Below are 13553 nucleotides of genomic sequence, written 5' to 3' on the forward strand. Positions count from 1 at the left end.
TCACAGTCTTTTTCCCAGGGTACGGGAGCCTTAAACTGGAGGACACAGGTTTAAGGTGAAAGGGGAAAGATTTAAAAGGGACCTGAGGGGCAAGTTTTTCACACAGAGGATAAGCAGTGACCTGCCAGGGGAAGTACAATTACAATATTTAAAAGACATTTGGACAGGTACTGTAGATGGAGAGGAAAGCTTTCGAAGGATATGGGCCAAACACAGGCAAATGAGACTAGCTCATATAGACAACTTGGTTGGCATGGATGAGTTGGGCTGAAAGGCCTGTTTTCCATGCTGTGTAACTCTGTGACTCTAAAAACTTTCACAGACAGCAAACCAGAAAATAAAAAGCTCTGATGTACAATTAATTACTTCAACGAAATAGAGTTGGCAAAATGAAGGAGTGCGGTATAACTCTATGACTCGAAGATGCATTGAATTTGGGAAATGGTACAAATTGATACATTCATGAAGAAGGCATGCCAGTGGCTCTACTTCGTTAGGAGTTTGAGGAGATTTGGTATATCATCAAAGACTTACAAATTTCTCTAGATGTACGGTGGAGAGCATTCTGACTGGTTGCATCACCGCCTGGTACGGAGGCTCCAATGCACAGGATCACAAGAGGCTGCAGAGGGTTGTAGACTCAGCCAGCTCCATCACGGGCACAACCCTCCCCACCATTGAAGACACCTTCAAGAGGCGGTGCCTCAAGAAAGCGGTATCTATCATTAAGGACCCTCACCACCCGAGATGTGCCCACTTCTCGTTACTACCATCAGGGAGGAAGTACAGGAGCCTGAAGACCCACACTCAATGATTCAGGAACAGCTTCTTCCCCTCCGCCATCAGATTTCTGAAGGGTCCATGAACCCATGAACACTACCTCGTTATTCCCTTTTATTGCTCTATTTATTTATTTATTTTTGTAGTTTATTGTAATTTTTATGTCTTGCCCTGTACTGCTGCCACAAAACAACAAATTTCACATCATATAAGTCAGTGATAATAAATCTGATTCTAACTCTGATTCTGAGAATGCACTCACCCAAATGATTAATGTATATGTCCTTCCTGCTCATGACAACACTTGCGTTTAGCACCACCTCAATGTCCAGTGGGACAAACAAAGCCACCTCCATAATCGGAAGGGAACAGATGTAACGTGTTGTGTTACCGGCAATCTTTTCCGTGAAAAGCTGACATTCTTTCTTCGTCCCTTCATCCCTGCAGAAGGAAGCAACATGACAGAGAGCAGCTGAAGATTGAAGGCAGAGGCAATGAAGCATGGACTTGATGGGCCAAATGGCCTCAAAGTTTCTATGATGACACCAGGCTGATTTTAAAATGCTGAAATATCCATCCATCCAGTTCTGCCAGAAGATTAAAATTGACCCCAGTGCCTTCTTTTTGTTCAATATTTCCACAAAATGTTCAAGGCAACTTTTTATTCATTCTCAGGATGTGGACATCGGCAAGAATGCCAGCATTTATTGTCCATCCCTTACTGCCCTTGGACTAAGAGGTAGTTAGGAATCGACCATATTGGTGAGTCTGGAGTTACATATTGGCCAGACCAGGTAAGTGTGGCTTGGTTTCACTCAAGGACATTAGTAAACCAGGTTAGGTTTTTATAACAATACAGTAGTTTTAATATGATTGTTACTAAGTCTTTTTTCCCTCAAATTTCAGCTATTATTCAATTACTTGTATTTGAATTCCCCAGTGGTGGGATTTGAACTCATGTCTCCTGATCAATGGTCCAGAACTCCAGTGTCTAATACAATAACTTAGCTGCTACATGATTACACCCCTCTATGGTCATGGATTTTTATAGAGACTTTAACACCTTAAAATAATTGTGACTTTAACACAATAAAAAGTGACTTTAACACTTTAATTCCACTGCTGTGCTTCACAGGAGTATAATGAAGCAAACTAAGTTGATCAAACAGGGAGACGTTACGGGAGGTTTAAAACAGGAGGAAGAGGGATGGACAGGTTAGGACTGGGAGGTCCAGAGCACAGGACCTCAGCAGTTGAGGACGTGGTCGGCAATGCGTAAAACTCAGTTAATCCAGCACACCCAGGACTTTGGTAGGGCCAGTCCAACAGAATTTCCTATTAGATTTTATTAATACAACACATTTTTAATGCACCTTCTTTAGATGTTACACGGTTATGTTGAAGTGAACTCAGTAAGTTTAAAGGGAGGGAGGTCAACGGAAACAGGTGAGCTGAAAGGGAGTGTGGGAACTGGGGCCCCAGTGAGTGTACAGGGAGTGTGGAGACTGGGGCTCCGGTGAGTGTACAGGGAGTGTGGGAACTGGGGCCCCAGTGAGTGTACAGGGAGTGTGGAGACTGGGGCTCCGGTGAGTGTACAGAGAGTGTGGGAACTGGGGCTCCAGTGAGTGTACAGGGAGTGTGGAGACTGGGGCTCCAGTGAGTGTACAGAGAGTGTGGGAACTGGGGCTCCGGTGAGTGTACAGGGAGTGTGGAGACTGGGGCTCCGGTGAGTGTACAGAGAGTGTGGGAACTGGGGCTCCGGTGAGTGTACAGGGAGTGTGGAGACTGGGGCTCCGGTGAGTGTACAGAGAGTGTGGGAACTGGGGCTCCGGTGAGTGTACAGGGATGTGGAGACTGGGGCTCCGGTGAGTGTACAGAGAGTGTGGGAACTGGGGCTCCGGTGAGTGTACAGGGAGTGTGGAAACTGGGGCTCCGGTGAGTGTACAGGGAGTGTGGGAACTGGGGCTCCGGTGAGTGTACAGGGAGTGTGGGAACTGGGGCTCCGGTGAGTGTACAGAGAGTGTGGGAACTGGGGCTCCAGTGAGTGTACAGGGAGTGTGGAGACTGGGGCTCCGGTGAGTGTACAGGGAGTGTGGGAACCAGGGCCCTGGGGAGTGGCAAAGGAACCTGGGAAACATGACCAGGTGAGCCAGATGACGAATCACTGGGATTTCCAATTGGTTGCACGGCAGATTATCTACGTTTTACTGTAGTGGATGCGCGGTAAGGCTGAATTAGAATGTTGAATTCTCAGAGTATTGAAGGATTGGGAAAGGTTACAGACTCAGGGAAGCCTGGGGTGTGAGCTGAACATTTAATGATCACAATCTTCCCGAAAGAAGAGTTGTCTGGATAAATCAGTTAACGGGACTATGTACTATCATCACACACAATTGTTTGCATTCCTAAGTAATAAAACTTTGCTGCACATTTTCTGAAGGAGACACTTTTCCCATTGAGCGTGAACCCCAAATGTAAAGACTCGAGAAAGTTCCCGGGTTGCTGAGGTGGGATTTGAACTTTTATCTCTGGATCAATGGTCCAGAACTTGTGTTCGACGCCATAGTTGAGAAACACAACATACTGGTACAGGTACTGGTAGAAGAATCTGTACTGGCTGCTGTTGCTTCTGTTACTCCTTTCATCCCAGACGCAGGTGAAGTCCTCCAATGCTTGAGTGAAGCATTTCAACTTCTCCGATTCAAATGTCTTTACCTGTAGGACTGGTGAGAAAGACTTGTGTAAGGCACTTGTAGCAGGGTGTGTAGTCATCCTAACGCAAGGGCTTGTGAACTGGCTGACAAACAACATGGAATGGATCACTGACAGCTTCAAGAACAGCTCCTTCCCTTCAACCATTCGGTTCTTGAAACAACCGGTACAACCCTAATCACTGCCTCAGTATAGCAACACTGGGACCACTTTGCACTACGGTGGACCTTGTTTTTGATGAGATAAGATAAGATATCTTTATTAGTCACATATACATCGAAACGCACAGTGAAATACATCTTTGCTTACGGTGTTCTGGGGGCAGCCCGCAAGTGTCGCCACGCTTCCGGCGCCAACATAGCATGCCCACAACTTCCTAACCCGTACGTCTTTGGAATGTGGGAGGAAACCGGAGCACCCGGAGGAAACCCACGCAGACACGGGGAGAACATACAAACTCCTTACAGACAGCGGCGGGAATTGAACCGGGGTCACTGGCGCTGTAATAGCATTACACTAACCACTACACTGCTACCTGCCCACGTTCTAATTGTGTTCTAATTGCATTCTTTCTTGTAAAAATTGTGTATAATTTATGTTTAATTTATATTTTTCATTGTGAAATCTGCTTATCTGATGCTATGTGCCTGTGATGCTGCTGCAAGTAAGTTTTTCATTGCACCTGCGCACAGGTCATAAGTCAAAATGCCCTTTTCCTGTAGCTACCTATATCGTATCACTCTGCATACACTTCCGATAATTCCTTCATTTCATCAAATATTCACCTTAACATTACCCATAATTAAACGAATGGAATATAGAGTCATAGAGCAATAAAGCACAGATTCAGGCCCTTCGGCCCAACAAGTCCATGCCGACCATGGTGCCCACCCACACTATATGCTATACCCTGTTGCTGACCAATGCCACAAAATGTTTTGAAAGAATTTTTCAAGATAGTAATAATAAAATGTATGGGATAATTTGTGCAAAAGCAGATTTCTGTAAGACATTTCATACAGCCATAGAGTCATACAGCACAGAAACAGGCCCTTCAGCCCAACTGGTCCATGCGGACCAAGATTCCCATCTAAGCTAGTCCCATTTGCCCTTATTCTGCCAGAAAATGGAAAACATCATCTGTTAGCTGGGGGGAGGGTGGGGGCTGTATTTGTTTATTGATAGATTCATTCCCAGATGTAAGTCCGGTTTTTTTTGTTCAACATATTTGCCCCTGAACTTAACACAGTTAAGAATCAACAGCAATGGTTGGGTCTGGAGTCATGTAGAGGTCAGATCAACTGAGATGGTTGATTTCCTTCCCCAAAGAGTGTGAATGAACCAGATAGGTTTCCACACTTCCCTGTGTCTTTCTCATTGCAAATATTTGAATTTAAATTTCCCAGCTGCCCTGGTGGGATTTGAACTCATGTCTTTGGATCAACCATGGTGGTCCAGTAATTTAACCACTGCACCATTGCTATTACTGTGCTGAGGTGTTTATTTACATCACTTAGGCTTTCAAGGAAAGTTGAAGGTCAGAGTTAGATGCACAAGTCCATGTATACACAGGTGCAATGGAAAACTTACTTGCAGCAGCATCACAGGCACAGAGCATTAGGTAAGCAGCATTCTTATACAACTTATAGCAACCTTAAACATGCCACTGTTCATTAGGTCCAAATCGTGTCTGTGCTTTGGTCAGTTGTTAATCACAAGAACGCAAGAAAATCAGAGCAGGAGGAGGCTACTCGGCCCCTCAAGCCTGCCCCACCCCCATTCAACATGATCATGGCTGATCTATGCTGGCCTCAACTCCTCTTCTGTGCCAATTCCCCATAACCCTCAATTCCTTGATTTTTAAAATATTTATCTATTTCCACTTTTAATATATCTAATGATCCAGCTTCCACCACCCTCAGAGGCAGAGAATTCCAGAGGTTCACTACCTTCTGAGAGAAAAAAAATTCTATGCACCTCAGTTTTAATGATTGTCCCCTTATTTTATAACAATGCCCCCTTGATCGTGACTCTCCCACTGGTGAAAACCCTTCACCTGGACTCTTTTTGGGCTGAAGAGCCTGTTCCTGTGCTGTACTGTTCACTGTTCTATGTTCTATGATCAGAAAGTTATGGGATGTTTAATCCAGAGATGTCCAGATGAAGGATCTCAACCTGAAACATCGACTGTCCACTTCCCTCTGTAGATGCTGCCTGACCCACTGAGTTCCTCCTGTTTTTTGTGTGAAACTAATTAACATCTCAGTTAAATAACAGGAAACACAGATTCATAAAGCTTGCTAAATGTTTACATTAGATCGACCTTCATGGCAGTTATCCATCTTAAAACCTTTGACGAAACCCTGAGATTGGATTACCAACTGGAGTCACATGAATATCTCTCCTGATACTTCTTCCACCAATGTCCGGCTTTGGTCTGTGATGTATATCTGCTGCAAAACCACAGATCAAACCCTCCACATGCAGAAGTAGATTAATAGCCACATCCTGAACTCAATTGTGGGCTAATTTGTTGCTGTCAGAACTTTCTTCAGGTTGACCATTTTGGGCAAAGGTCAAGTTGTCTCAAAGCTAGGAAATCAGGAAACACTGGTTGACCCTCCGTTTGGTTAATGCTTTTATTTAGAAGCACAGCCATTTATGCTCCAATGAATTGGTACTCTGCATAAAGTGTGGTCTGAACTGTGATTAAGAGACTTCCTCTTCCCCTTTGGTGGATTGAGGATGACAATTCCATTCCAGATTTGTGGGTAATGTGGGGACTGATGAGGTGACTGTGGGAAACGCAGTCTCTCCCCAGACGGGGAAGAAGGTGGTTGACGGGGTGGGTGGGACAGTTTGGGAGCACTCCTTCCACTACTTACATAAGGGCTTCTTCATGCTCCTGATGCTGGAGTCAAGGTTCTCAGTACCTCACTCCTTCTCCACCTTGAGCAATCATGTGCCAGTGACCCCCAGGAGGCAGTGGGGATTCACCAAGGACCCTCACCATCCGGGACATGCCCTCCTCTTGTTACTACCATCAGGGAGGAGGTACAGGAGCCTGAAGACCCACACTCAATGATTCAGGAACAGCTTCTTCCCCTGCACCATCAGATTTCTGTATGATCCATGAACACTACCTCATTATTCCTCTGTACTATTTATTTATTTGTATAATTTATAGTTTTTTACAACTTTGCACTGTACTGCTGCTGCAAAACAACACATTTCATGTCACCTAAGGCAGTGATAATAAACCTGACTCTGATTCCGGGATGTTGCATCTCTTCAAGGAGACTTTGAGCACGTCCTTGAACCCATCTGTCTGCCTGACAATCGCTTCCTGCGTCACAGCTCGGAAAAGAATGTTTGTTTCGGGAATCTGGTGTCAGGCATGTGAATGATGTGGCCTACCCAGAATAGCGGACTGAGAGTAATCAGGGTGTCAGTCCTGGGGAAAGACACAAATTGCTGGAGGAACTCAGTGGGTCAGGCAGCATCTGTGGAGGGAAGTGGACAGTCGCCGTTTCAGATCGAGACCCTTCATCTGACCTTTATGTGCAGTCTCTTGTTGGCCTGGTAGAGGACACTGACAGACAATCAAAATTTATAGGTAAACATAGATTTTACACACACACACACACACACACACGCACACACACACACACACACACACACTCTCACACACACACATAGACACACACACACACTCTCACACACACACACTCTCACACACACACATAGACACACACAAACACATACACATGTGCGTGCACACACACACAAACACATACACATGCACACACGCACAGACATATACACGCGCACACACACACAAACATAGACACACGCACACACACACACAAACAGACACACGCACACACACACACAAACAGACACACGCACACACACACACGCACACACACACACAAACATAGACACACACACACACACACACACACACAGAGGAATGGTAATCAGAACAATTGGTTTTAGAAAGTGTGAGATTATTTGGACTGAAATGTGCAAATATAAATCAAAAAACTGCAGATGCTGAAAACCCTAAATAAAAGCAGGAAATACTAGAAACACCCAGCAGGTCAGGCAGCATCTGTGGAGGGAAATGGGCAGTCGATGTTTTGGGTCAAGATGCTTCATTGGACTGGAGCGAACTGCCTCCAGCAGTTTGTGCTCTGCTCCAGATTCCAGCATCTGCAGTCTCTTGTGTGTCCAAGTTTCAAATCAATGACCATTCAGTGGAACAAATCACCATTTCCAACTCAGATGAAGGTTCACCAACCAGAACTGTTAACTCTGCTTCTCTCTCCACAGATGCTGCCTGACCCGCTGAGTGTTCCTCATGTTTCAGTTCACACTTTGCCAGGCCTGGCTCCCAATGCAGCACTACCACTGGCAGGAGGTGTAAAGATAGCGTGGCGTTGGCCTGGGCAGCTTCCTTGGTTTGGCGAACAGAATGAAAACATTTTCAGAAAGTGCAAGTAGGGAGTCTTGGTTTAATTTTCAACTTCCATGGTTTATTAACATTTAGCATCTATAACCCTGCACTGATTTTTGAATGTCGCCTCAACCGCTAAAGGACTATTCCAATGATTAAAGTCAAAGTCGGGTTTATTGTCATCTGCACAAGTCCACGTGTGCACAGGTGCAATGAAAAACTTGCAGCAACATCACAGGCACATAGCATCAGATAAGCAGCATTCACAAGAAAAACATAAATTAAACATAAATTATACAAGAAAGAATACAATTAGAACAAAAAAAATGCCCATTTTAGTGCAAAGTGGTCAAAGTGGTCATAATGTTTCTAGGATAATCACTACAATCAAGGTTTTGCTGGTTGTTTCAAGAACCAAATGGTTGAAGGGAAGTAGCTGTTCCTGAACCTGGTGGTGTGGGACTTCAGGGTCCTGTACCTCCTGCCCGATGGTAGCAGCGAGAAGATGGCACGGCCCGGATGGTGGGGATCTTTGGTAATGGATGTTGCCCTATTGAGGCAGCGCCTCCTGTGGATACCACCGACGGTGGGGAGGGATGTGCCCGTGATGTATTGGGCTGAGTCCACTACTCCCAGATCCAACTTTCATTGGACTGCATTTTGGGGTTTGTCTGTAACTTTTTATTCTCCGGTCTCCCACTCTGGAATACTGTATTTACTTCATTCCACCATAAAAACTGATCTTTCCACCACTACACCCTAATTCCTTGGAACTTTCCTCACCTTGTCCCAATGGACTCACCCTGACTTCCATGAGTACCTAATGATTCTTTAGATGGCTCCCTCAGTTCCTAACCCTTCTCCACTTCCTATTCTTTTTGTGGAGAATCAAATGAAAGCCTATTAAATATAACATTTCATTAATAAAACTGCATATTTCATGCGTCTTGCAGGGTATCGGGCACTAAGGTAAGAGGGTACACAGTTAATACAGGAACCACTGACATAAACAAGAACTGGCCTTCCAACCATTTCCAAATGTAACCTAAAATCACAAGATGAAGCTTTGGAAACAAAGTTCACTCTCTTGGAGAAACAGAAGTTTCAAAGGGGAGCCACTGGACTTAAGTAGTTTGGAAACTGATACTGTAGCATACATATCAATGATTGGCCCTACAAAGTATGTTATTTGTAGAGATATATTTGTTCATTATTTGGACAGAGAATAACTATGAGGAACAAAGAGGTTCACTTCGGCATGGCTGAGGCACAAGGACTCTGTTAATTGGATTCCAATTAACTTTGGAGAGGGTGCAGAAGAGGTTCACCAGGATGCTGCCTGGGTTAGAGGGAAGCTGCTATAAGGAGAGGTTGGACAAACTTGGTTTGTTTTCTCTGGATTAGCAGATGGTGAGGGGAGACCTGATAGAAATTTATAAAATTATGAAAGGCATAGATCGAGTAGACAGCCGGTATCTTTTTCCCAGGGTCAAAATGTCTAATACTAGAAAACGTGCATTTAAGGTGCGAGGGAGAAAGTGCAAAGGAGATGTGCGGGGCAAGTTTTTTACACAGACGCTGATGGGTGTCTGGAATGTGCTGCCAGGGGTGGTGGGGGAGGCAGATACCATAGAGGCGTTTAAGAGGCCCTGTGTAAAAAAACTTGTCCAGCAACTTGCCCCACCCTGCACATGAATGTGCAGGAAATGGAGGGTTATGGACACTGTGTAGGCAGAAGGGATTAATTTAGTTAAACGTGTAACCACTAGTTTAATTAGTTCAGCACAACATCGTGGGGTTAAGGGCCTGTTCTATGCTGTACTGTTCTATGTTCTATGTCCTTAAGAGATATCAGACTCAAAGCCACAGGATACTGATGGGATCAGCTTAAGGGAGCTCAATGTACTCTCGGACGGTGTGAATTGTACCAAGTTTCTTAGAACAGTCATTGATACAGGGAAGCAGCGGGTGAAAGTTCTCGGCACTAGAACCACCAAACATCCTAGAGTAAAGGTATTTTGCATCATTGAGACAAAGATGAGGGAAATGATTGACGAATGGGCCCAGTGTCTCCAACTCATCCCCAACACCATGAAAGGTTCCAAATGGGCCACATGGGCACACCAAGCATGGCCACTGTCACATTTGATGTCTGTCAATCAACATGTCGTGCTTTGTCACTGTAAAACTCGATGTATTTGAATTTCGGGGAGATTCTTCCATCTGATCTCTGCCCCCCGACCCTCCGCACTCGTGAATTGAATAAAGCCCTGTTACATCCATGATTCTGGGCTTGAGTGGCTTTCCAACCACAATACTCTCTGTCAGTTGGTTTTGACTTGCAATAGTTTAAAATATACAGAAAATCATACCATATGAACATTTATATGTGATTCCTTACCCGAAGAAGTGTTCTACTATGTGCAACATGACATAAGGAAACATGTAATACAACACTGATATTGGTATTTTAAGATAAGATTGGTATTGGTATTGGTTTATTGTTGTCACTTGTACTGAGGTACAGTGAAAAACTTGTTGTACAATCGGTATGCAAGACAAGCTGTTCACTGCACCTCGGTACAAGTGACAATAAGAAACCAATACCCAATACCGATATCAGTGTTGTATTTCATATTTCCTTATGTCATAGAAGGGGGCCATTCAGTCCATTGGGCCTACACCAGCCCTCAGAGCAATCCCATTCCCCCATTTATTTCCTTCTAGCCCTCACATGCCAATCAACTCCTCCCTAATTCTCCCACTGCCCACCTTCACTACACAGCAGCCAATTAACCTATCAACACGCACGTCTTTGGGACGTGGGAGGAAACCAGGGAAACCCACGCCGTCAGAGGGAGAACATGCAAACTCCACACGGACAGCACTGGAGGTCAGGATTGAACCGGCGTCGCAGGAGCTGTGAGGCAGCAACAAACCAAGGTGTTAAGACTGGAGTAATGTATGTACAGAATACATCCCTCTGTGTATTATTCTGTACAAATTGCATTCCCCTCTTAATAGCTTGACACTGAATTTTGATGGGAACATCCTGGTGGAACAGTGTTGCAACTTGTTAAATCACTGCCTCACAGTGCCAGAGACCTGGGTTCAATCCTGACCTCGGGTGCTGTCTGTGTGGAGTTAGCATGTTCCTCCTGAGACTTATGTACAGAGTAACATGGAGTGGGATATTTTATGTGCATAATAATAATTTGTCAACACATTTGTATAGCACCTCTGATAGGAAAACACCCTGAGGTGTTTCACAGGGGTGTTTTCAAACAGAAACCTGACTCCATAGATACTGGGGCCAATAGCCAAAAGAACAACAAGATATAGGAGCAGAATTAGACCATTCAGCCCATCGAGTCTGCTCTGCCTTTCAATCATGACTGATTTTTTTCAACCCCATTCTCCTGCCTTCTCCCCGTAACTCTTACCTCTCCTATCAATCAAGAACCTGCCTTAAATACACCCAATGACTTGGCCTCCACAGCCCTTGCTAACCATGGTGCCCATCTAAGCTGGTCCCATTAGCCTGTGTTTGGCCCATATCCCTCTAAACCTTTTCTATCCTGCCTCAACCACTTCCTCTGGCAGCTCGTTCCATATACGCACCACCCTCTGTGTGAAAAAGTTGCCCTTCAGGTTCCTATTAAATCTCTCCCCTCCCATCTTAAACCTATGTCCCCTAGTTCTTGATTCCACAACCTTGGGGAAAAGACTGACTGTATTCACCCTATCTATGCTCCTCAAGATTTTACACCTCCATAAGATCACCTAGTCTCCTACGTTCCAATGAATAAAATCCTAGCCTGTCCAGCCTCTCCCTATAACTCAGTTCCTCAAGTCCTGGCGACATCCTTGTAAATCTCCTCTGCACTCTTTCCAGCATAATGGCATCCTTCCTATAGCAGGTTGATCAAAACTGAACACAATATTCCAAATATGACCTCACCAACGCCTTGTACAACTGCAACATAACATCCCAACTTCTATACTCAATGCCCTGACTAATGAAGGCCAGCCTGCCAAAAGCCTTCTTCACCACACTGTCAACCTGCGACGCCACTTTCAGGGAAATGTAGCAGCTGATTCACAGACTTGAAGATCTTGCAACCAATAATAAGAGAACTGGACAGCTAATCTTGCCTTTAACCATGATGATTGAAGGTTGAAGTTTGCGCATACCACGAGGGTGACCTTCTGTTTTTATCTTCAAGGTCACTATCCTGGAATCTCATCCATGTGAGAGGATGGATGAGGCCTTGTTTACTCATCCATAACACAAAATGACAATGACTCTTGGAGGTACAAGGTACTGAAGATGCTGGAATCTGGAGAGTGTAAAAAAACAAACTACTGGAGGAATTGGGGCAGCTGGGGCTGCTGGGGCAGCTGGGGCAACACACAAGAAGCTGGAGGAACTCATCGGGTCGGGCAGAATCTGTGGCAGGAAATGGACAGTCGACATTTCGGGTCGTCCCGATGAAGGGTCTCCACCCAAAACATCAGCTGTCCATCTCCCTCCACAGATGCTGCCTGACCTGCTGAGTCCCTCCAGCAGTTTTGTTTTAACAATGACTCTTCTTGGATCAAGTCACAGGCAAGGACATGCTAACCATTGGTTCCTGTGTCTTTTTGAATGGTGGATAGAATAAATTACACCACTGCCTGCACTTGTCAGTAAGCTCTTATCCAGAGGCTCCAAGTGTCCATTCCTAGCCCATCACTGAAACACGTGTTTGGAAAGATAAGACTCCCTGTGAACATCACTGCTGGTAAATCCTGTGATAAACAAGATCGGGTGACAGTTTGTACCATATTTGCAGTTAATAATGTTATCTTGCTGCAGCAGAAAGAAAAGTTTTCTCCAAACTAATGTTTGTGTTTTTGTAAGGAATGCAGTTGTGTTCTGGTTCAAGTCCTCCCTGTAGATTTTGCAGCTGTGCTCTCCAGAATTAAAATTATTAAATAAGTGCAGTTGGGTCAATGTTCCTGACGGGTGACGGCTAAACTTTGTGCTGCTTAAATGTGACAAAAGTATTTAAGTTGTATGGTTTACTCAGACGCAATGGAAGTACAGGCTGTTGCTGAGGTGTCAATGAAAGGGTGGTGGCGATCTGGAAGCAAAACTTGTTGAAAGTGAATAAAACAACAGCCTTCAACAGAAGGAACTGGGCTCAGCTGGTTACAATAGTGCACATGTGCAACTTGTCGCCCTCCAGTTTCAGACTAACACTTGAGGGCTGGAGGGACAGGTTAGATATTGAAGCAAATTCTTGGCTACATTCTTATTCCCATTAGGCTATAGAACTAGAATGATAAGGCTTTGGACCGCTCACAAAAAGGAAGTCTTCGCCTAAAGGGACTGGTCCCCCCAGCTTCTGAATATCCAACTTGCGTACACCTCGCAAGCACGTGAGAGCATCTGGGAGACCGGCAGGATGGAGTTGCCAGCTGCCATGGGGCTGCAGGGTCTCCTGCCAGGTGGGAACTCAGGTTCGTGACCGCATTTCCAACTTGTGAACCGTTCAGGTTACAAACAGTTCACTGGAACAGAACCCTGCCGCAGCCGGGGGAGGACCTGAGGTCTGAA

General features: G+C 45.0%; 1 protein-coding gene across 1 annotated transcript in view; it reads right to left on the bottom strand.

Annotated features, from left to right (window-relative positions):
* epor (erythropoietin receptor) overlaps positions 1-13553 on the bottom strand; it is a 35512-nt gene that overhangs the window by 17073 nt on the left and 4886 nt on the right. Inside the window, exons 2-3 of the mRNA XM_052041809.1 lie at positions 3365-3503; positions 1043-1221 (exon numbers count right to left, since the gene is read on the bottom strand). Of these exons, the coding sequence (XP_051897769.1) occupies positions 1043-1136 (94 nt within the window). The 5' untranslated portion in view covers positions 1137-1221; positions 3365-3503. The remainder of the gene's footprint in view (positions 1-1042; positions 1222-3364; positions 3504-13553) is intronic.

The sequence above is a fragment of the Pristis pectinata genome, chromosome 31 (genome assembly GCF_009764475.1).
Source record: "Pristis pectinata isolate sPriPec2 chromosome 31, sPriPec2.1.pri, whole genome shotgun sequence".
In the NCBI taxonomy this organism is placed as follows: domain Eukaryota; kingdom Metazoa; phylum Chordata; class Chondrichthyes; order Rhinopristiformes; family Pristidae; genus Pristis; species Pristis pectinata.